At 49.8% G+C, this 14,974-nt stretch overlaps 5 protein-coding genes across 5 annotated transcripts; 2 read left to right on the forward strand and 3 right to left on the reverse strand.

Annotated features, from left to right (window-relative positions):
- Nucleotides 1-1,986: 1,986 nt before the first annotated feature.
- M430DRAFT_213368 (hypothetical protein) lies at nt 1,987-3,909 on the forward strand. The gene is made up of 3 exons (XM_024864500.1): nt 1,987-2,315; nt 2,392-2,692; nt 2,848-3,909. Exons 1-3 carry the CDS (start codon nt 2,114-2,116, stop codon nt 3,482-3,484), a joined length of 1,140 nt encoding a protein of 379 aa, XP_024723158.1. The 5' UTR covers nt 1,987-2,113; the 3' UTR covers nt 3,485-3,909.
- Nucleotides 3,910-4,421: 512 nt separating this feature from the next.
- Nucleotides 4,422-5,431, reverse strand: M430DRAFT_97358 (hypothetical protein; the record flags this gene model as incomplete). The annotated part of the gene is made up of 3 exons (XM_024870028.1): nt 4,422-4,816; nt 4,912-5,342; nt 5,400-5,431. The coding sequence occupies 3 exons, from the start codon at nt 5,429-5,431 to the stop codon at nt 4,422-4,424; spliced, it is 858 nt and encodes a 285-aa protein (XP_024723159.1).
- A 403-nt stretch (nt 5,432-5,834) lies between these two features.
- M430DRAFT_26044 (hypothetical protein) lies at nt 5,835-9,192 on the reverse strand (the record flags this gene model as incomplete). Its single annotated transcript, XM_024865336.1, has 2 exons — nt 5,835-8,763; nt 8,867-9,192. 2 exons carry the CDS (start codon nt 9,190-9,192, stop codon nt 5,835-5,837), a joined length of 3,255 nt encoding a protein of 1,084 aa, XP_024723160.1.
- A 572-nt stretch (nt 9,193-9,764) lies between these two features.
- Nucleotides 9,765-12,217, reverse strand: M430DRAFT_135694 (hypothetical protein). The gene is made up of 4 exons (XM_024862417.1): nt 12,097-12,217; nt 11,836-12,031; nt 10,052-11,650; nt 9,765-9,999 (listed from the first exon to the last, which is right to left on the reverse strand). Exons 1-4 carry the CDS (start codon nt 12,172-12,174, stop codon nt 9,881-9,883), a joined length of 1,992 nt encoding a protein of 663 aa, XP_024723161.1. The 5' UTR covers nt 12,175-12,217; the 3' UTR covers nt 9,765-9,880.
- Nucleotides 12,218-12,561: 344 nt separating this feature from the next.
- Nucleotides 12,562-14,395, forward strand: M430DRAFT_98149 (hypothetical protein; the record flags this gene model as incomplete). Its single annotated transcript, XM_024870100.1, has 3 exons — nt 12,562-12,616; nt 12,704-13,914; nt 13,967-14,395. The coding sequence occupies 3 exons, from the start codon at nt 12,562-12,564 to the stop codon at nt 14,393-14,395; spliced, it is 1,695 nt and encodes a 564-aa protein (XP_024723162.1).
- Between the last annotated feature and the right edge of the window lie 579 nt (nt 14,396-14,974).

The following is a 14,974-nucleotide window of genomic DNA, read 5'->3' on the forward strand; positions in this document are numbered from 1 at the left end:
GTTTTATGGAGTTATAGCTTATGGGTCGTATATGTTCTTGTAGACAGTTCAGAAACACGTGCCGCCAATTGTCAGGAAACCCTTGTTTCAGCTCTGCGTCGCTCTTTCAAAATACAAAGAGTGAAAAATGAAAAGAAAAAAAAATTTGATAAGAATGTCTTGGATAACGTAGCATCCAAGTGAAAATCTGCTGCAAAAAATTGTTGCTAGAGCTAAGCTGGTATGGGAAGGAGAGGGTGAGCACAGGACGTGGAGGGGACCGTCCATCTATTGCTTCATGGTTGTGACTTGTGACTTCTGGGTTTTGAAATGCTTAGCAAAAAAGAGGGGAGGTAAGAACCATGAGCATTCGAATCATGTTAGATACTCAAGTAACTAGTATTCTTGCTTCTCTTCAACTAACCGAGGCTTCAAATACAGTCTTCATGGCAAGTCCGAAGCGCACTTGACGAAGGGTAAGAATCAGAAGCCAGATGTTTCGTTTCTGAGCAGCTCCGCCAAGAAACAAGGAATACGAAGAGCGCAGAGCAAAGGGGTAAAACAAAGCGTTGAGGTCTCTCTTCTGCGGCCTCTTTCTTTGTCAATATGCCGATCTGCGCCGACTAACGAGCGAGACAATTGAGATCAAATCTAATCAAATCAACTCAAGTCAAGTCAAGTCAAGTCATACTACACAGATTTGTTTCTTGACGCTGGGAGAAAATCTCACAGAAGTCGCAGCGCTGCGACCTCATGCTCATCTATATATAGAAGAAACAAAATTTCTCCCGGAAAAGAACAGAACGGATACGAGCGCGCTCATCTCTCACCTGTTCGGAACTTGCAACGTGCCAACGTGGCTCTGGAGGGGTATCCTCCGCACCGGTAACCAGTCGCCGCAAGAAAACAGAAGTTCTTCTAGGCTATGGACGTACAGATTGTACAAGGACTCTCTGCCGCCGCCCCTCTGCCCCTGAAGATCCTGTACGTGGGACAATGCGGAGTGAAAATCTCTGGTACTGGTATCTTCATGAATCATGGACCTGTATGCGGTTTGCGGTCTGCGGTTTTGCGGGTGAGAAGTTGAGAAGTGGGCAATTTGGCAACTCCCGACTCCTTAAGCAACTCCGTGTGGAATTGCATAAGACTCCACTCCGCCCCTTTCATCTTGTCTCTCCCCTCTGTCCCCCCCGCCTCTCTCTCTTTGCGATGCCTCGGAATGTGAGGGATGGGCAATCGTGGAACGGTGGAGGGGAGATAGACTCTGGACATCATGTGGTAGAATAATATGTCAAATATAAAGCAAGGCACATAATATGCGGAGGGGCCCCATGGCTTCCTGCAGCAGAAACAGCTGCAGGACCGCGTCCAACGGCTGCTGAATTTTCTCCTCTGCAGGACGCATGTCCATCGGTCGAGGGGAAAATCAAGCAAACTGATGCAGCCTTTAATGAGGTCGCGCGCGCCTTGCTGCGATAGCCCCTATTCATCGTGAACCTAAACCACGGGTAATAAGTACTGTAATATTAAAAAAGAATGTTAATATATTGTATTATCCACAATAACGGCTCTTCCGTGGCAGCCTTTGCACGAGGAGGGACCCGAGGATCTGGTTATATTACCAAGGGCATCATAGCCCGCAAGGATATCGAGATGTACACAGTTATCCTGTAGATATACACCTAGGTACGGAGTACCTAGGTACATATATATACAAGCGCGCACGCACGTATATATCTCCCCCCCCTTTCTCCCTCCTCCTCCAAGAGTCAGTCCAAGACTCCAAGAAGTCCCCTTCGTATTTGATCAGAGACACAAGACACACTTCGCCGCACCGTTGCAGCTCACTTCCAACTCGCGCTCATTGCCGTCGACTATAGCACCCCCTTGCTGCTGATTACTCAAGATTGATTCCGAGACGGACGGAGTATTAATCAATTGCCTTGGTCCCTTGGTCCCTTGGTCCCTTAATTCCTTGGTCCCTTGGTCCCTGACTTGACCTCCTCCCTTGGTTTTCTGGTCCTGTCGTCTTTCTCTTCCGCCAGCTACTACTGCACCGGACTTCCACGCCAGGGCTCTCCGATCCATACATATCTTCTGGAACCTCTTCTGCGGACTCCGAACGACGACCGCCATGGCGGAGAAGCCAGCAGTTCTCATAATCGGTGGCTTGGGTTACATCGGGCGCTTCCTGGCTCTGCACATTCATCAGAATGATCTGGCGTCTGAGGTCCGGATCGTAGATAAAGTGTTGCCGCAATTGGCATGGTTGGCGCCCGAGTTCAAGGAGGCATGTTCGACCGACAAGTTCATGCAAGCAGATGCGAGTAAAGAACGTGAGTTTCCACCCCTCCGGTCCTCACATGCGCATGCCGCGGCGGGCTTGATATTCTGACTTTATTCCCGCCGTAGAATCTCTCGCCCGTATTTTCGATCGCGCGAACGGCAAGCAATGGGACTATGTATTCAACTGCGGCGGCGAGACACGGTATTCACAAGAGGATGAGGTCTACAAAGTGCGCTCGCTGGCCTTGAGTGTAGCAGTGGGCACCGAGGCGGCGAAGAGGGGTGTCAAGGCCTTTATCGAATTGAGCAGCGGGATGGTATATAAGCCGGACTCGCAGCCGAGCAAGGAGGAGGACAAAGTGAAGCCCTGGAGCAAGATTGCCGTGTTCAAATTGCAGGCGGAGGAGCAATTATCAAAAATCGAGGGGTGAGTGCTCTCATGGGTCAACAAGAAGCAAGAGAGAGAAATGGTGATGAGCACGGTGTTGAGCGATTGTCAAGAGTTCAGGGATTGAAGCCTTTCAACCATTCCCTGACCATTGGACGTACAATCGCAGACTAGAAAGCTGACGCCCCAACCAGACTCAACCTCATCATCGTCCGTCTCGCACACGTCTATGGCCAATACTCCTCGCAATTCATCGCAACTGCCCTCTCGCTCGCCCGCGTCTACCAACATCTCCAGGAGGAGATGAAATGGCTCTGGACCAAAGATCTACGAGTGAACACCGTGCACATAACTGACGTGACGCGGGCGCTCTGGGCCATCGCAGACTGGTACGCTGTCCAGAAGCAGCCGAACTACGATGCGGAAACCATGGGCAAGGTCCCTATCTTCAACGTAGTCGACAAGGGCCAGACGTCGCAGGGCACGATGGCCGAGATCATCGGCCAGATCTTTGGCATCGAGACAGGTTTCCAGGGGCAGCTGGTCAGCACCTTTGCACGGCTGAACATGGACAGCGTGGTGGATGATGTCAACGACGAGGTGCTGGGCCCGTGGGCCGAACTACTCGAAGATGCGGGTATCACGCGGCCCGGGCCTCTCATCCCGTTCATGGAGAAGGAGCTGCTGAAAGATACAGATCTGAGCATGGATGGCAGCCGGCTCGAGAAGGTCGTCGGCTTCACCTACAACAAGCCCACGATCACCAAGGAGCTGGTGCAGGAGATGATCGACTCCTACATACGAATTGGATGGTGGCCTGTTGCCAAGTAGGTAAGGGGCGGCAGAGAGGCCCTGGATAGGGAGAGGCGGACCATCTCGCTGAGAGCAGGAATTTACAAAAGCGCATAGCATGGCACGAACGAACAAACAAGACGGCCTTTTATACAAAATTAAGCACGCAGAACCAAACAACCCCGAGAGATACGAACGATTAACGATGATGAGCAACGGACGCAAAGCATTGATTGATACCATCACCGCCCCGCGGAAACACTCCCCCTATTTTTCCTTTCCCTCCATTCTTGGAATACGCCTTTTCTTGCATTGCGGTGGAGATAAGCCGGGCTGTACTTGTATCTACGGCTGTTTCTCTTGCTTGTATACTAGATTACGAACGAACGCATGGCGTGTCTATGGTTCACACAAGTCAAAATCACTTAATTACTACCCCCTTTTGTATTCTTGGACATCAGATTATTAATGCAATATGATTCATGTGGACATTAAATCCACGGATATCTATCTACATACTTTGGGAGTTAGAAACCTACCTGTGTGACTCTTTTCTACGGTTTTGATCTTTCTTTTGGTTTTGCTTGCTTTGGACGTCATACGTGTGTGACAAGCGCCTTTTACCCCCCTTATCTCATCCAGCCTTCCTCTGTAATCCGTCCAACATGCCAACTCTCAGCTCTCGAACATAGGTATAAGCGGCCCCTGTCTTACCACGTGAATAGCGAAGTTTGAAAGAGGGGATTGAAAACAGCAAGTATTTTAACAACGATGAAAGCCGGGGTAACAGAAAAGGGATACGACAGGGACAGCTATTCTCTCGATGAAGGATTGCTCAAGGAGCAGCCATGAGGACTCGACGAGATAGGGGCAAGGTTTCTGGACCAGAATTGGAGGTGGAGGGGACAAATCCCCTCCTAGAGAATTTTTTGCTTCATTTCTGTACCAACTTCGCCTCGCCAATCTTGCTCTACAGCTACCGCTTCATAGAGTTGATCATCTCCTGGTGCGTGGCCTTCTCCCTGTTAGCCTCGGTCAAGGGTCCTAGACTCCTCAAATCCCCCACAACATCCTTTGCCTTCCCGAAATACACCTCCTGCAGCAGGTTCCGCATCTTGAGCTCCATGTCCTCGACCAGCTTCCCAATGTTGGCGATGTGCGACGTGTCGTCTTCGACGGGGAGGTCGCTCTCGATTTGACGCGTCATGTTCCCGCTGAGATCCATCTCCCCCAGATTATCGTTACCCGTTGCTAGAGACAGGATCACCGTACTGGTGAGTTTGTAATGTGCAGTGCGCGCCCGATCAACAGCTTCAAACACGTGGATCGAGTCCCAGCTCCCCTGACTCTTTCCCGAGGGCGGAGCCACTTCTCCAACATCAGCTTCGTTTCTTTAATGTCCAGACAAAAGCAACAACAAACAACGCTTCCCAAATTTGTCAGAGGAAAAGCAGATATAGACAAACCTTTCTTTAGCAGCACCACGCCCGCAAATCCATCATCCAAATTCCAGAAATACACGCTCGACACCCCGCCCTCGTAGTACAGCTCCCGATACACATCGAACGCCTCATTCGCCCGGATCTCCATCTTTCGCACCCGCTCACTGGGCACCGCTCCCTCACCAGCTCCCTCATTATTTCCCTGATCATCAACGCCCCCAGGCCCGCTACCACCGAGCGGTGTCTCGAACTCGCCCGACCATGGTGAGCGGTAGGAATCCCCGTCGCGGTTGTAATCGCACAGCAGATAATCACGGCCGGTCTTTCGGCAGCGTGCGATGGTGAGCGGCTGGTCGACTGACGAGAGCAGATCTTCGGTCAGGGATGGGACGAGCGAGATGAGGGAGTCGAGGTGCTTGGAGGTTTCGCGGGGATTGAGACGGCGGAGGAGGTCGCTAGCACGAGGGGTTAGCTTTGATGATGTGAGTTGGGGCGGGATTTGTAGAGCTTACAGCGCACTGTCGAATTGGTCTACTTCAGACATCTTGGCCACGGTACCGGTGAGGGCAAGGTGGGAGAATGGTTTGACCGCAAGCTTCCAGGAGGGGTTGTCGTTTGACGAAGCTTATCCTCACGTGGCCTCATTTATCGCCAGGATGTAGAACACACGTGATCCCCCTGATGGAACATGACCCCTTTTACAGAACTTACTTGCAGAGAAACATTATATCCATATACGAAGGATTCTCCCAGATGGGAGATATTTATCCCAAGCCCTAATATATCACAGGTAATAAAGAGTCATTCGCCTCCTCGTGCATAACGATAAATTACATAGCTACATGCTTTCGTTCTTCAGGATAGCCATACCACGGGACCCACTAATGCCAATGAACCACTGCAACTCCATATCAGACCCAAAGTCACCGTTAGAATACAATCAATGCTCAAATGCCCAAATCGGACCCGGAATCCTCTGCATATCCACTAATGCGTTTCGCCCTCCTGTCTCTCCTCGATGGACTATCAGCGTTCTCCCCAGGGCCTGGGATGCTGGGGTGCTCCCGAACGTATTCTTCCCTGAATGCCAGGGCATCCTTATCCCACTGCGCCGCTTTCACATTGTATTCTGCCATAGCGGCAGCGTACGCCTTCTTCTGGACATCCGCTCTCTCATTATACGGCCTCTTCTCGTCCTCTGAGGCCTCTTTCCACATCTTGGTGACCATCTTCTTGACTTCGTTAGGGATCGGTTTCCCCTTGCCAGGTCGCCGACCCTCTTCACATTGTCTCTTCGCTTCCTCCCACTTGTCTTTGCTATACATCCTATATGGATTGGCGTAATTGTTTGCGGGACGCCAGGGCCGGTCACCAAGTTTTGCGCATGTGGCATTCCAGATTTCTAATTCATAGGCCTCCAAACGAGCTTGCTTGGGATCCTTGGGGGTCTGCACTGCATCAGCTTTCCGTTTAGATGCAGAGTCCTTAGGCAGAACAAGCGGCTCAGGAATCTCAATGGGCCCGATCATGGCATCCAAGACCTCAGATGCGGCCCTCAAACCAGAAATGTAGGCACCGTGAACTGTTGCTGGATGAGTACCGCAGGTGTGCTCACCGGCAAAGAAGAGGTTACCGACGGGCTTTGCCATGACTTCGTAATCGTCCGGTTCGAAATTCGGGCCAGTGTAGGAATAGCTACCGCGCGAATATGGGTCGTGGCCCCATCGTGTGACAACAGCTTCTATCGGATTAGGCACTTCCGGACCATACACACTCCGCAACACCTTCGTAGCCTCTTCAATAAGCTCCTCATTGGGTGTCTTTTCCGTATAGAACGCCGCATCACCAGCCATTAGGGCAACCAACGTAGGAAGGCCAGAAGTCTTGGTACAATTGAACCACTGAAAGAATCGTCCTCGATTTGAGAAATAATCTGCTTGATCCAGGCTGAAGCGGTTGTCTGGGTTGCGAAGAGTGCCGAAGATATCTCGCCGTTCGTCCCAGAAGGGCTCTTTGTAGACTAATACCACCTTATTTAGGACCCCATAACCTATACGCTGAATGGCGCCCTTTTTCCAGTCCGGTAGAGGCGGCTCGAACTGAATGTTGTTCTGCTTCAAAACTCCTAGAGGTATCGTCGAGACGATGTAATCAGCCTCAATAATCTCGCCATCTTCGAATTCAATCTTCGATGGCGTGGTGGTCTCTCCGGAGCTATACACAATGCGCTTCACATTTCTCTTTCTTTCCACGTTTAATGGATGTGGGCAATTCATCAAACCCCTTGGCACTTGTTGATAGCCGCCAGTAACCATAGTATGCTTCCCTTCCCACTCATTTCCAGCATCCAAATCCCAACCCCCAAGACTTAGCTTGTTGCACGTAATTGCATTGCTGTATTCCAAGTTTGCAACGTGCCAATTGATCAGTCGGAGATCAAGGGGTGTAAAGTCAACGATTCTTGTGTATTGACGAACAGCTTCGTCAAACACAGACCCAAGCGTGGCATATGTCGAATTCACGGCCGATTCGAGATCTAGATCGTATTCAATTCCCACTCCAGGTCGCAGATCCCAGCCAATCTCTCGTGCTTTATACGCAGCCGTATGTACCGCTGGGATTCCTGGCTCAAGGACTGATCTGCCTGTGAGCCTGTCAGATGATACAGGAATCATCTGTATGTTAGTAGGGCTAGATTTCTGACTACTTGAGTCAATTGGTGGTGTGGCCACCGGGGAGTCCTCGACTGCACTGATCGTTCTGGAGCCCTCTCCGTTGACGTCGCGACCAGCGTCTAAGAGATCTTTGTCACCATCCACCACTGTTGGGTTGGGAATTTTGAACTTGTATTCGCTCACACGATCAAGGATATAATTGAACAGTTTCTCAGCGAATTGATCTCGGTTGATGTCTACGGGTCGCCCAGTAGCATCATAAATTGTCGTTTCCGGTTTTAGGGCGTGATACGGTAGTGCCAGTTGACCCCTAACAATGATGTTCAAAGGATTTCCACGATCAAAGCCAGTGATGATCATACCACCCATCTCCGCAGTATATCGAGTCCCGTAACTGAGCGTTGGATAATTCGGTTTCGATTTGAATGGACGAGAATACACCCTTCCGCCGATCCTATCTCTGCCTTCTAATACAACTACACGTGGTACCTCCTCTCCCATTGTGCGAAACCGATCTTCGAATTGAGAAAATAAGCCTTCGAGCTGTCTCGCGCAACCTAGGCCAGACATCCCAGCCCCAATGACAGCAACTGTTCTTCTTTTCCGCTTCGGGGCCCGCCCTTTTTTACCAACTTTTGGATAATCAGGTTGCTCCAGGCATCCATAGTTGATATAACCCCGTCGAACAAGCCACTCATGGCAGATATTGGCAACATCAAACCAACGAGCATCTCTGGCACATCCAATAGCTTCATCCCGCATTACACCAATCAAGGGATTTCGCACCCATAGTCTCAGGATGCCATTTCTGATGTTGAGATAAGTCGTGACTTGCTGGTGGGTGATATGTTTACGCAACATAGCATATTCTTCAGGATGCAGGCTGTATGGATTCAAGCGTGAGGATTCTGCTGCAGCGATACATTGTCTCGCATATTCCGACGGTGCGATATCGGTTGGTATGGAAATTTTTGGGCGGACGTCGTATGTTTGGCGTTTTCCCGTTTGAGACGAAGATTTGGTTGTTTCCTTAGAGTTGGCATCGAAGCCTGTAGGAGAGGTTGCCTTGCTCGATATCGAAGACAGGGCTGATGAGGCATCATCGATATCAGTAACCATGGAGGAGGCCATAGAATTGCGCGCGCTTTCAGGTTTCAGGTGCATGCTGTTATCAGGTACGAGCTTAGCACGCCAGCCGGCACTACCGTGGGAAGGTTAATAAATAGACTTTCGTCAAACTCATGCATTGATTTCATCGCTAGAAGGTAATTAAACTAGAATTGTGGTACGGAGAGAATACATACTGATGGGCGCCATTGGCCATGTGCTTTTTCTCTGTTGGCCTAGTACGGGATTCGACCGAATCAGCGTCACACTGATATTTTCTTGAATAGCTTTCTCCGGAAGAATCAACAATTATAGTATTAGAGGACTGCTCGAAATTGTTGACAGAATCGTCGACAGTAGAGACTGATATAGCACCTGGAGTAGACGAATCCCTGCCCGGATTCGAGGGCTCGAATATTGCTAGATGCGAGTCCAATTCTTGATCCAGTTCTTGCAACCCCATCAAAGTATCGTGACTGAGGTCATGCTGATGCGACATCTGGTTATCCAATGTTGTCGCCATGTCTGAACCTGCAATTCAGGTAACTTTAGGATGTTGCTTCGAAATATATGGGCCGTCGGTTGGGCGGGAGTCAGGTAAGAGTACTCGAAATTCCCATCCAATGTCCACTCATTCATGGAACAAAGCCTCGTGTAGCATCGAAGCGATTGATGGATTTCACCTTACGAGCCTGGAGAATGGCATTAGCACCCTTCAGAGGATACGATCTTGATATACAGTATGTATCACCACGTGGGTCGAGTCTCACCTGCAGATTCAAATCGCCCCCTACCTCGCGCGCTTAGATTTATGTATTTCCACCACCTGTATGTTGTATTTCCAAACGGTTATGTGCGCTTGCCGGAAGTTTGTAGATTTTCGTGGGCTGGTCGTGTTGTACGATTGAGATATATCAAGCCCTGCTTGAGATCTCGGGCCAAGTGAAGAATATCCTGGCGAAAATCACGTGTGCTCTATTATAAAGCCGTTGACGAAGTGCTTCTTCCGACGTCTCATGAATGGATAGGAGCGGATTCACGAAGTTTGGAAAACTTGTGCATACCGTTGCATCTATAAATCCTTCATCACACACATAGGGAATCCATGATTACATTATATGGTTGGAGGCAATGGTAGCCTCTTATCTATCTAGAGGTGTTGTTTGTTTGATCTGTTCGTACATGGAGAAATGCCCCACCAAGGTCGGCTCCTAAGAGGCGAGATCCTGCACACCACTACTCTTCCCGAACGAACCCTTCTCGATAGCTGCATCCATGATTCTATTCCCACTGATGATGGACGTTGTACAGATAATTATCTGTCTCCGGGCTATATAAAAATATGAGTATAAAGAGGCAAAGGCGCACATTGGTCAACTTACCTTCTTCCTTCTTGGCAATGAACCTGAGTGCTGCGATCTCGGTGAATGTTATGCCTCCCAAAAACACGACAAAAACCAGCTTCTTCTCGCCATTTCCAGCGAGAAGAGCTCTGGCTTTGATAGCTTTATCCTCTCCCTTCTGGACCTCGTCAAACGTCTCTCCACGCGCATGCTTCACTATCTCTTCAAAGCCTCGCCACCCCTGGGAAGCTCCACCGGTAGCCACAGCGGCATTGCTCGCACCGCCCTTGCGAGTTATCGAGGTCACATATTGTTTCTGCAGTATGCACTGAACGAGGCGTATTGACAGTGGTGCGTAGCCGCTATACACATAAGCGATATCATTTGGGTCATGTTCATTTACTTCATCAACAATTAGACGAAGCGCTTTGCGCAGGTATGCGTAGTTGGTCTTTGTGCCAGTGTTGGCCACAGTTCCCGGCATTGGAACCATCGCTGCCATTGGAGACGCTCGGGAGAGCAGTAGCTGGAGCTTTTCAAGAGCGTCTAATGTCAGGATATGTTGGTAGCCGTATGCTTGGAGGATCATCCTCTTGAAATTCTCTAGCTCCCGGGGTTTGATTCCACCGGAAATGCACGACTCTAAGCATAGAGCTCTGAGGACCTCTGTCAGAGGTGTATCTCGAGCAATAAGCTCTTCGATCGAATCATGCTGCGATGAAGGATCTGCACCTGCGGCAAGGTTTTGCTGCACCTCGAGTAGTCGACTGAATTGATCCGTACGCGTATGCTTCATGATCTCCTCTGCCAGGCCAGTATGTACCTTTAAGCTCTGCTGTTCTGCTTGGTACCCGGGGAGCTTGTTCACGAATTCTCTCAATTCTGCTGTGCTCTTCGTACCATGCCTGCTGTCATAATCAGCCTGAAGTCGTCTAGCGACCTTGTTTAATAAGCTTCCAACGATAGCAAAATTCGTATCTCTGAGTTGATCGTAAAGCTTGTCTGAGGAATCAAGCAATATCTTCCGCTTCTTTGGTTGTGCTGGTGCGCCCACGGTCTTTGAACCCCCTTGAGCTGATTGAGGGGCAGCACCTACGATCGACGCATCCACATCGGCATAGTTGTTTTTGATCCCTACAACTTCATCGATCAATCCCTCGTACGTCAACTGCGTAAGCAAAGGTGTGGCGTAGTCGACTTCGCGATCAATGACGATCAGGCCCTCGATGGTTGTGCTCGGTGTTAACCCCAGCTTATTGTTTTCGTTGTCCTCACCCGCCATCACCTCCTGTCGCATTCGCGCAAGCAAATCCGCGAGACGTTTTGCATTATCCCCTTTACCAGTAATTCGAGGGAAGAGCCCATGTTTCTGTTGTATAAGCATCAGAGCACGTGCCAGTAGAAATGTCGGAGTAGGGTCTTTTCGTAGGTATAGATCGGCGAACGAGTCTTCTAGCTCTAAGGATAGAAGATCCTTTTCCAGCGGTAGGAAATAGAGAGGAAACTCTGCAATGTTGGTATCACCCAACACACCAGCCTGTTCCAACATCTTCTCCGAAACAAGAGTCCGTCTTGGGACCCAGAATATTGAGAATTCATGTTCTGTCTGACTCTCCCGCTGTATACGTTTGATATGATCTTTCCAATGTCAGCAAGTACTGAGAGAGTCGTCTGCACAGGGTATGAATGATTATGGTCAAGCTGTCAAGGAAACATTGGCGCAAGGCTTAAAGTCTGGCGTGCGAGAAGACATCGACCCATTTTCCGAGAGGGATTCGAAGAAATAAACGTATACCGTGAAAGGTGCGCAAGAATATACATACCGGCTATTGATTTGGCATGCTTCCCGCTCTCTCCCCGGGCTATGAAGACCACGTTTCGTTGGCTGCTGTCCGCGTTGCCATTTTCCAAGAAGAAGACCTTGTCGACGCCGTAATCTTGAAGGGTTGAGAATTTGATGAATATGCCAATTGGTCCAGCCAGGCTCTTCTCAATCACCAGATTCTTCTTCCCACGAACCTGCAGTACACTGTTATTTCGCTGGGCGCCTTGGACGTGGTCAGGAGAAAGACGGCCTTACTTACTCCCTCCAATAAGTACAGAAGGTCCTTCCGTGCTTTATCTCTGATCTGATCCGTATGGAACCCAGCATGAGGACCCATGGTGAGTGTTGCTGTACCTACATGCGGGCTGATGTGTGAACGATGGCGGATGGCGGAGGGCGATTGAACGCGGCGCGCGGCTCCAAATCCCCACGCAAGCGAGAAGGGCCCAAAAAAATCCACAGCCTCGCATACACACTACACTGAACTGGAAACACTTTGCCTTGACTCACAATACAGCGGCCTTTCTAAAACCCATAAAGCCACATAGGGTGAATGAAGGTCCTCCGATTACAATTGATAAGGTCTGCGAGATCACCACGATTCCCTCGATTACCACAAGCGCCACGAAGGCCTGGATACTTCCCCCCACCATCAACGTCAGTGACGATCACAAGCTCTCGGGGCTTTTCTCAGACGGTCCTACGCAGAGAAGAGGACGTAGATATGGCGCCAAAAGCTCAGAAGTTTGAGTTGAAGACCCCTAAGGGGACGAAGGATTGTGAGTATGCCTTAACTTGCGACCAGTCTTTCGTCTCATCTATCCTCTGACTTGGCACATAGCAGAGCGCTTACTTGTCTACAATAGGGCAGGGAAAGGACATGGTCATTAGGGACAAGATCTTCTCTACGATCACAGATGTCTTCAAGCGCCACGGAGCGGTCACGATCGACACCCCAGTCTTTGAGTTGAAGGATATTCTTTCTGGGAAATATGGCGAGGACAGCAAACTCATCTATGATCTGGCCGACCAAGGAGGAGAGATATGCTCCCTTCGATACGATCTTACTGTTCCATTTGCAAGATGGCTAGCCATGAACAGAGATATTCAAAATATCAAGCGCTACCATATCGCAAAGGTCTACCGACGAGATCAGCCAGCAATGACGAAGGGCCGAATGAGAGAGTTCTACCAATGTGATTTTGATATCGCAGGCACATACGATCCCATGTTGCCAGATGCGGAGGTTGTCCGAATTGCGACTGAAGTTTTCGAGGGTCTTGGTTGGAACGGACGATACACCATTAAGCTCAACCACCGGAAAATATTAGATGGTGTCTTCGAGGTATGCGGTGTACCGGCGGAAAAGATTCGAACGATCTCTTCTGCGGTCGACAAGCTGGACAAGCTACCATGGGCTGAGGTGCGGAAGGAAATGACCGAAGAGAAGGGTCTCGCCGAAGATGTTGCAGACAAGATTGGGGAGTACGTTGTGCTAAAGGGCCAGAAAGATCTCCTGGCCAAGCTCCAAGCAGATGAGAAGTTGATGGCCAATGAATCTATGAAAGCCGGTGTAGCAGATATGGAGCTGTTGTTCGGCTACCTGGAAGCTTTCGAAGCCCTCGAAAATGTCTCTTTCGACTTGAGCTTAGCACGTGGTCTGGATTACTACACTGGCGTGATCTTCGAGATTGTTACAGAAGGCTCAGCCCCTCCTGCAACGATAACCGCGGCCACTCCTCAGGCTTCCAAGAAGCCCTCAAAGGCAGGCGCTGAAGACGAAGACCGTTCTTCAGACCCGAGCGTGGGCGTTGGTAGCGTTGCAGCTGGAGGCCGATACGATAACCTCGTTGGGATGTTCTCAGGGAAGACGCAGATCCCTTGCGTGGGTATTTCTTTCGGTGTTGACCGGATATTCTCCATCACCAAAGCAAGAATGGCAGCGGATAAGAATGCGGAGCAGGTCCGGAATAACGAGACTGACGTGTTCGTCATGGCCTTCGGTGGCAAGGGCTTCACTGGTCTCTTGAAGGAGCGTATGAATGTGTGCACAACTCTGTGGCAAGCGGGGATCAAGGTAAGCCTATTCAACACATACTCAGGAATTTATGTGCTAATGCTATACCTAGGCCGAGTTCCTTTACAAAGTAAAGCCAAAATTGCCAAATCAGTTCAAGGCTGCAGAAGCCAATCTTACCCCCTTCTCAGTCATTCTGGGAGAGGATGAGCTGTCGCAAGGCAAGGTGAAGATTAAGGAGAACGGTCTTCGAGAAGGCCACCCCGAGAAGGAGGGTGTATTGGTCAATCTCTCCGACCTGGTGACCGAAATCAAGCAACGCCTAAAGCGGAAAGCCGATCTCGACAGCATGACCAAAGAAGCAGAAGGATTGAGAGTAGTTGGTGGTATCAGGGGGGAGCCAGAGAAGGTGGAGCTAGAGAAGAAGGTGCTGCCAGAGGAGGTGCTGCCAGAGAAGGTGGTGCCAGTATTGGATGCAGAAAAGCCAGCCCCGGAGGCGCCCGCATCACAAGAAGCGACGGAAACGGCACCCCCTTCATAATCAATGCAAATATATACCCCAGCCGAGTATGTAGGTAGGTCTCAATGCAGAGCAGGGCATAGCATCATGGCATAGACGGGGAAGTATCGGCGCATTGAAGAAAGAAAGTAGAAATCAAATGATTCTCTCCAAATTTCCCGTGTTCGCCAGCATTTCAGTGTCTGTGTGAATGTTCCAAGAGCCCCAATAGTCAAGATGCTTGGCGGATCTATATAAGGCAATTTGATCCCTCCCCCCCCCCCAAACCACGCTTTTTCTCTACATCCACCTCCCCTCCTCCTCCCCTAAACACCCCAACTCGCACGCTGCATCTCGAATGCCAGGATAACCACATCCCATCCCTTCCCATCCCTTCCCATCCCTTCCCCATGAATATGCAGCTTACAGCCAGACCTACCATTCATTACTTCTCTACACAATCCCAAAATGAATCTGAAGAATTCGAAAACCGACGAGTAAGTTTTATTATTACCTTATTCGATGACTGCACAATATCGGACGGAGTTTAGCGAGATGTATATATATAGTTTTGGGTTGTGATGTGAAGTATATTTATTAGGAAACAGGGGGGGGGGGGGG

This window comes from Amorphotheca resinae (genome assembly GCF_003019875.1).
Source record: "Amorphotheca resinae ATCC 22711 unplaced genomic scaffold M430scaffold_3, whole genome shotgun sequence".
Taxonomy (NCBI): domain Eukaryota; kingdom Fungi; phylum Ascomycota; class Leotiomycetes; order Helotiales; family Amorphothecaceae; genus Amorphotheca; species Amorphotheca resinae.